Here is a 7,500-nt window from a genome sequence, read left to right as displayed (position 1 = left end):
TAAATATCGAATGATACAGTGAGAGAAGCTCACATACAGCACTTCAAGTTTCTGTAACAATCATAGAATGATTACTGCACTTCTTCAGCTGTTTCAATAAACTTGCAGTGCTGGTGGGAAGAAAGTATCTCCGGGTATTAGATCATAGAAGGGAAACAACTCTTTACAACTTGACTGCCAGAACATGGCAAAAACCAATATCATTCAACTATGGTAGTAGTTGAATAATATTTTTAAGGCTGCAATTTACTCACAAGCAATATCTTTCAGTGCTTGTTGCTAAATCAGTTCTTAACCAAATTGAAAAAAAAAAACTGTTAACATTTTTGAAGAGGACTGGTTCCTAGCTACATTTTGGCATAAAATATTGGTCCAGTAGGAAAAAGTTTACATCAAAATTTGTAGCAATGTTATAGGAGAGTAAGTAATGCCACCAACCAAGTTTAGATTTAAATAACATTTTTTTATTTTAAAAGTAAAATATATTTATCTTAGCTTCAATGATAGAAGAAAGCATGAGGAATTTCATAGTTTTGGTCCCATGCAACAAAAATTTGTATCAAAAATGTTATGAGGTAAAATATCGTGAAAAAAATTGGATTTAAGTATAATTAACTTTTTTATTTTAAAAATAAACTCTATTTCAATTAAGCTTAAATGATAGAGTTCAATTCAAGGAATTCCATGGTATTAATCTCATGCAATTAAATTTTAAAAGAAAAAAAGTTATGAGTGTTTGCTTCTCAAATTTGAGGTTGATAATATAGTTCTATACATTTTTTTATGAATATAAATCTGTAAGGGGACTTATGATATATGTCAATGATGTCATTGAGGTAAGGAAGAAACGACACCACTAATTGATGTATTAATTAGCATAATAGCATAGCCTGGAAAAAACATGGATTACTTGGAAAAATGCAAGCAAGAGAAATAATATTCTTAAGATTAGAAACCTGGAAAATTACAGGACAAGTTATTACACTCGGAAAAGTTCAGGACAAGTTATCACATCTGGTCAAGTACAGAACAAGAAATTTTTTACTTAAAATATTGCAACTAAGGATAAAATTTGAATATTGAAAATGATTTGATTTTAATTTACAAAGTAACATTATAATTAAAAACAGTACCATCATTTTGTTAAAATATTGACACACTAGAATACTTAAAAAATGAGAGCCAGAAGGACCAATATAGCTAAAGTTTTATGCAAAATAGAATAGCATATATGGTAGGCAAATTAATTTGTAAAAAATAGGCATTGGGTCAAGACTAAAAAAAGACTTGGCAATAACTTTACTGTGAATTTGTTGTTAAGATAGATATTACTGTAATATATAACTAATTTTTGTATCATTTTATTTATTGTACTAATTATGTGCTACTATTATTTTTATAGCCTATTTTCAAATTTGTAATTATTAATTAATAATTAAAAAAATAGATTATTTTAAAGAGCAAAAAATATTTTAATTGAGTTATTTTTTTAATTTTTAATAGAAGTAACAAATAATAACAAATAGAAATAATAACTTGTAATATAATTTCTAGCTTTAATAAAAGCTAATATTTTATAAATCTAAATATTTTATTTGAAATTTTATCCTTAGCTGCAATATTTTAAGTAAAAAAATTTCTTGTTCTGTACTTTAACAGATATTATAAATTGTCCTGAACTTTTCCAAGTGTAATAACTTGTTTTGTAATTTTCCAGGTTTATAATCTTAAGAATATTATTTCTCTTGCTTGCATTTTTCCATGAAATATATATATATATGTAAAAAAATGAAGGGTAGATCACACAGCTTCACATGAAAAATGGGAATTGACTCTAAATTGGTATTATAAATGTTAGAACCAAAATATTAAATAATATATAATAAATCTTTCCAAGATACGTTAAAGGTTAAAGATTTGAAAATGAAAAAAGTAAGAAAAGTTAAAATGAAAAAATGAAAAAGTTAAATTAAAATCAAAAAAGATATTGAAAAAATCAAAGATTACAAAAAAGCAATTGTGAAGTGAAAAGTAAATGCATTTAAAATTGTAATTAAAATTGAGAACAAAATAAAGTTAAAAACTTATAGACAGAGTTAAAAATAACAATATCATTATATAAAAATAAATCTAATTTGTTTGTAATTTTTTAACTTGAAATTTAATAAAATTCATTGTCCATTTTGTATTTCTTTAAAATATGTTTAGTGTTAATTTAAATTTATTCTTAATGTTTAATTTTTCAATTCTTTAATTCTTAATTTCAAATTCTTTAATTTTTTACATTTTAATTTTTAATTCTCAATTTTTATCTTTTAAGTTTTGAAACTTTAAATAATTTCTTTATTAACTAATATTTTAATTTTCAATCCACTCTATAATTTTAAATTTTATTTTTATTTTTAATCCGCTCTATTATTTTTATTCTCAATTTTTTTTTCTATTTGATATACTTTTCACTTTATAATTTTGGATATTTTCAATAGCCTATTTACTTTTGATTTAACTTTGTCAATTCTTAATTTCAACTGTACATCATTTGTAATGCTTAAACCTTTTAAGTTTTAAGGTTTCTTGGAAAGGTTTATATATATTTATTTCTAATACATTTCCATTTCTCATGCTTTATTCATAAAATGCTGTGTGATCTCTTCTTCCTTCTTTATATGTATATATATATATATATATATATATATATATATATATATATATATATATATATATATTTGTATATATATACATGGAAAGTGGACGTTAAACGATGATGAGATATATGTATGTATATACATTTACCATTGTGGTTTTTTCAGTATACCCTTCAATTTATTACATCCTAACTATTTCAACCAACACATGATAGGGTTTTTGCCAAGTTCTGGAAATCAACTCAATAAAGTGTTGTTTCTCTCGTATGATCTAATGTCGATGGAAGATTCTTTTATCCCCACCAGTGGTGCAATTTTGATTTTGTTTTTCCCCCTTTTTTGTGTTTGCAAGAGCACCAGACTTCCAACAGCAGAAAAAGTGCAGTGATCACTGTATTGTTGATACAGAAACTTGAAGTCTTGTATGTGAGTCTCTATAAACCATATCACTCAATGACTGCAGTCCACATTTCCAATGATATTGAGTATTGAGGTCTGCCTTTTTTGTCATCATACACAATTTGTCTACATCTATCTATCTATATATATATATATATATATATATATACATATATATATATATATATATATATATATATATATATACATGTTCTTTATTTTGACTTGTATTTTGTTTAGTGTCAAGATGTAATTAAAACTATACTAATTCTTCCCTTTAATGTGCCCTGTTTTTTGTAGATGCTGTGGACTGTCAGCGCTCACCTATTTGTCATTCACCAGGTCCTTTGATAAAGGTCTTTGATTTCCCTGGGGTCCATGACTCTCCAAAGAGAATGTCCTGCCTAATAAGTTGGAAACGATGTCGAGAATGTACCTTCACTGACCAATCATCAGATGAGGTAATTTCATATCATCCCCATCAGCTATTTCATCCTCATCAGCTATTTTCATCCTCATCATATTCATCATTATCATTCTCTTCATCATCATTTAACGTCCACTTTTCTATGCTTGCATGGGTTAAAAGTTATTTGTGGAGGCAGAGTTTCTTCTACGCATTGGATACCCTTCCTGTCACTAACCTGTACTTGTTTCAAAATAGAGCAATATTTTCCCATGACTAGACATGTTTTGCATTGAAGGCTGGAAATGAACAAAATCACTTGTATGACAACAACACTCATTTACAACTATCATGTGATGTCAAGACAAGGCTAAACACACACACACACACACACATATATTAGCAATACATCCTGGCATTGCCCGGATGTTATGACCTACAGCCACATTGTATTATTTGTTCCTTTCTTATGAGCAGAATCAGCACACGAGGAGTATGAAGCAAACAACTCTTCTTTATAAACATGATTTCCAGTCATTTTGTGATGAACAATGCTGAAATATTTGACACCAAAAACATGTACAACGGTAGCTTAGATTAGAATGAAATCCTAACATTGCCTCCAAAATGACCAAAAAATTGTGCGATGAAGCCTTGTTTTGGTGTTAATTTTTGTAGCAAAATAGGTTTGGTGTGCCAAAAACTTACTTTATGCTGGTAGCCGAAAGATTGCTCAATGTTTTGATATCTGATACAGCAATATTGGCAACTTATTTTCATGGCTACAAATCAGGTAATTTAGAAGCTGAAATAGTTCTTACCTGTCCCATATTTGTTGATAACTTTAAGCACATACATATATACATTAGCTTCCCCAATGAAAAGGCCATATTCAAAAGTATTATGGTTTTCTGCAAGCATATTCGTTATCAGTTTATATCAATGTTGAGGCCAATAGAATAAAGAAGGGACTTTTTAGGCTGTATGTCATCATCATCATCGTTTAACGTCCACTTTCCATGCTAGCATGGGTTGGACGGTTTGACTAGGGACTGGTGAACCAGATGGCTGCACCAGGCTCCAATCTGATCTGGCAGAGTTTCTACAGCTGGATGCCCTTGAATGAACTGTGTTAGTGATGTGGGCAGTTTGGCATAAGTGTATACATACGCTGTACTTCTTGAAAGTAAATAGGTTATGCTGGTATGCAGAGGTTGAGCAGTCGTAATGGAGCGATGTATAGCTTCATGGCTGATGAACTGTGAAAGCCTAAGAAATGAATTGTCTTTATAGACCATGTTGGGAATTATCTATATAATTGATTGCAAAGTGTGTAAGAAATGAAATGCAGGTTTAATCACATAGTGATGAAGTTAGTGAAGTTGTAACATGGTGTTGACAACATTGTGTCTCCATACATTATAATGAGAGACTGAAAGAGAGAGATAATGACAATTTTTTTACATTTGGTATTTCAGTAGAATTCTATGCATGCATGAGATATTAGAAGCAAATGGAAATATTGTCCAAATATGACTTAAAAATTGTGTGACCCAAGCTTGTTTTTAAGGTTATTTTATTAATAAAAAAGTGTTGTTATGCACAAAATATACTTTATTTGGTAACCGAAAGATTATTGAATCTTTTGATACCTCATATGTGAAAATGGGCAACTCAGTTTTCAAATCTATAAGAAACATACGCACACACACACACACACACACACACACACACACACACACACACACACACACACACACACACACACACTAGCTTTTTGAAAGTGATGAGGTTATGGGTGGATGTTGGAGAAGAAGATGTTAGTGTTTCTTTAACAAAAAAGAAAGAAGAAAATTCTTAAAGATTTGTACTGTCTGTTTGTTTCTCTGTGGATTACCAAGAAAAAAGATGTGGGAAAAAGTAACAAAATGAATAAATTAGGGTTGAGAGAGAGAAAATTAGAATAATGAGAATGTATTTTTTGGGTGAAATGCAAATCTCCTGTATGGAAAATATAGGAATGTGAATAAATTTTAGGAAAAAATAAGGTAGGGGATGCAAATGCCACTTCAGACATATTAGAAATGACAGGTAAAGGACAGGATTTCTGGGATAGCTTCCTTGTTAGATTATATAGAAAGTCAGGTTTTGAAATATGTTCATCACAAACAGGAATGACAGAATAGAAAAAAGTAATTTCCATGGGATTTGAGCTGTAATTTTGCGCATGCACACAGCAAGAAATAACATAATTCATACAGAACTTTTACCTTGTGTGTGTGTGTGCCAAAGGAAGTTAATTTTAAATACCTTTCTTAATTCCGAAAGAAGGAGAAATTGAAGAAAACTTTCAAAATTGTAGCCTTGATTGTGAAGGTGTGAAGTATGTGCATGTATTTGTAGGGTTGATGCACAGGAGAATCATGTATGAATTATCTATATAACTGATAGCAAAGTGTGTAAAAAATGGAATGAAATCCAGGTTTCATCATATAGTGATGAAGTTAGTGAAGTTGTAACATGTTGTTGACAACATAGTGTCTCGACACATTATAGTGAGAAATTGAAAGAGAAAAATAATGCCAAATTCTACACATGTGTAAAACATTGGACAAAAGTGAAACATTAGAAGCAAATCGAAATCTTGCCTGAAAATGACTTCAAAATTGTGCGACCTGACCTCATTTCTGAGGTTATCAGCATCTCCTTCTCTCCTGCTTTCCACCTCTCTTTGTGACAGCTTTCTTTCACCTTCACCTACAGAAAATACATACAGTATGAAACATCAGCATCTCTTTTTATTTTTCAACAGAATGGAGCTGTTTCACTTTGTGACTGGCCCCTTAGACAAAGGTACATCTACTGCTTCGCATGTTCACAATGCGATGAAAACTATATTGGCCAAACTAGAATATAGTATTATACTGAGTCAGGGTATATAAGCAACAAATTTGTGTAGAATGCACCTGTGCAAATGGGAAATTTAAATTTTTCTATTTCTTCAAAAATGAAGGAAGAAAATGATCAATTATGAAGGGGGAATAACCCTTTGATTCTAAGTCTGCTGGGTGACTAAACAATAACAAAAATCTTTTTTATTTTATTGTATTTTTACTTCTCCCTTCAGAATCACTTCATCTTAACATTTCATCTTCATTTTCAACTTCCTTGTTATCATCGTCGACATGTTCACCTTTCTCTCATGTGTCTTTTATCTTTTCTTTCTGTCTCTTTTTACAGGATAGTGACCCCAATTTCCAACTAGAAGACAAGCTAATGGTCCCAGGCAACAAAACATCAATCACAGTTAACAATATTCAGGACATACGACTCACCTCATCGTGTTCCTTTGCTAACACTTGACACTAACAGCTCTAAACGAATTTCGGATAAAGACCCTCCTCCCTCCTTCTCTTTGCCTCCATACAATTTACAAATGATTGAATTCATTGATTGATTGATTAATTAATTGATTGATTGATTGTCACTCAAACAATAATAACAATTACGAATAATAACAAAAAACCAATAACTTTATTAACAATAACAATAATACTAACAATTACAAAAAAAAAAAATATACAATGTATTGATTTTTCTAATCCTGAGTCCTAAACTCAACGTATAAAAGAAAAAAGACTTTTGAAAAATATATATATATATATATTTAAAGAAAAGTAAAAGAACATGACTGTAAAAAATATAATAATAATAATATTAATAACAATAATCATAATAATAATAATGATAATAATAATAATGAAACAGAAAAAAATATATATATATGTGTGTATATATATATATATATATATATATATATATATATAAATGAATAACAGGAAAGGACAAAAACAATATCAATTCGATTTCAAATCAAAATAATAAAAACAAAACATTTATGAACATATATATATATGTGTATATATATATATATGTATGTATATGTGTGTATATATATGTGTGTGTGTGTGTGTGTGTGTATGTGTTTATATGTATGTGTGTTTGTATGTATATATGTATATGTATGATATATATATATATGTATGTATA

The 7,500-nt window shown here is 29.2% G+C and overlaps 1 protein-coding gene across 12 annotated transcripts in view; it reads left to right on the top strand.

Moving 5' to 3' along the window:
* Nucleotides 1–7,225, top strand: part of LOC106868675 (uncharacterized) — a 494,698-nt gene extending 487,473 nt beyond the window's left edge. For 7 of the 12 annotated variants that reach the window (XM_089343951.1, XM_089343947.1, XM_089343948.1 and 4 more), the window contains 2 exons: nt 3,345–3,505; nt 6,691–7,225. In XM_089343951.1, the coding sequence (XP_089200077.1) occupies nt 3,345–3,505; nt 6,691–6,813 (284 nt within the window). In that variant the 3' untranslated portion in view covers nt 6,814–7,225. The remainder of the gene's footprint in view (nt 1–3,344; nt 3,506–6,690) is intronic. The other 5 variants (XR_016238757.1, XR_016238755.1, XR_016238756.1 and 2 more) reach the window with 1 other exon arrangement.
* The last annotated feature ends 275 nt before the right edge of the window (nt 7,226–7,500 follow it).

Source organism: Octopus bimaculoides, chromosome 28 (assembly GCF_046866305.1).
Source record: "Octopus bimaculoides isolate indiv1 chromosome 28, ASM4686630v1, whole genome shotgun sequence".
NCBI classification, from domain to species: domain Eukaryota; kingdom Metazoa; phylum Mollusca; class Cephalopoda; order Octopoda; family Octopodidae; genus Octopus; species Octopus bimaculoides.
The sequence above is the reverse complement of the archived record's forward strand: the minus strand, read 5'-3'. Positions and strand labels throughout refer to the sequence as shown.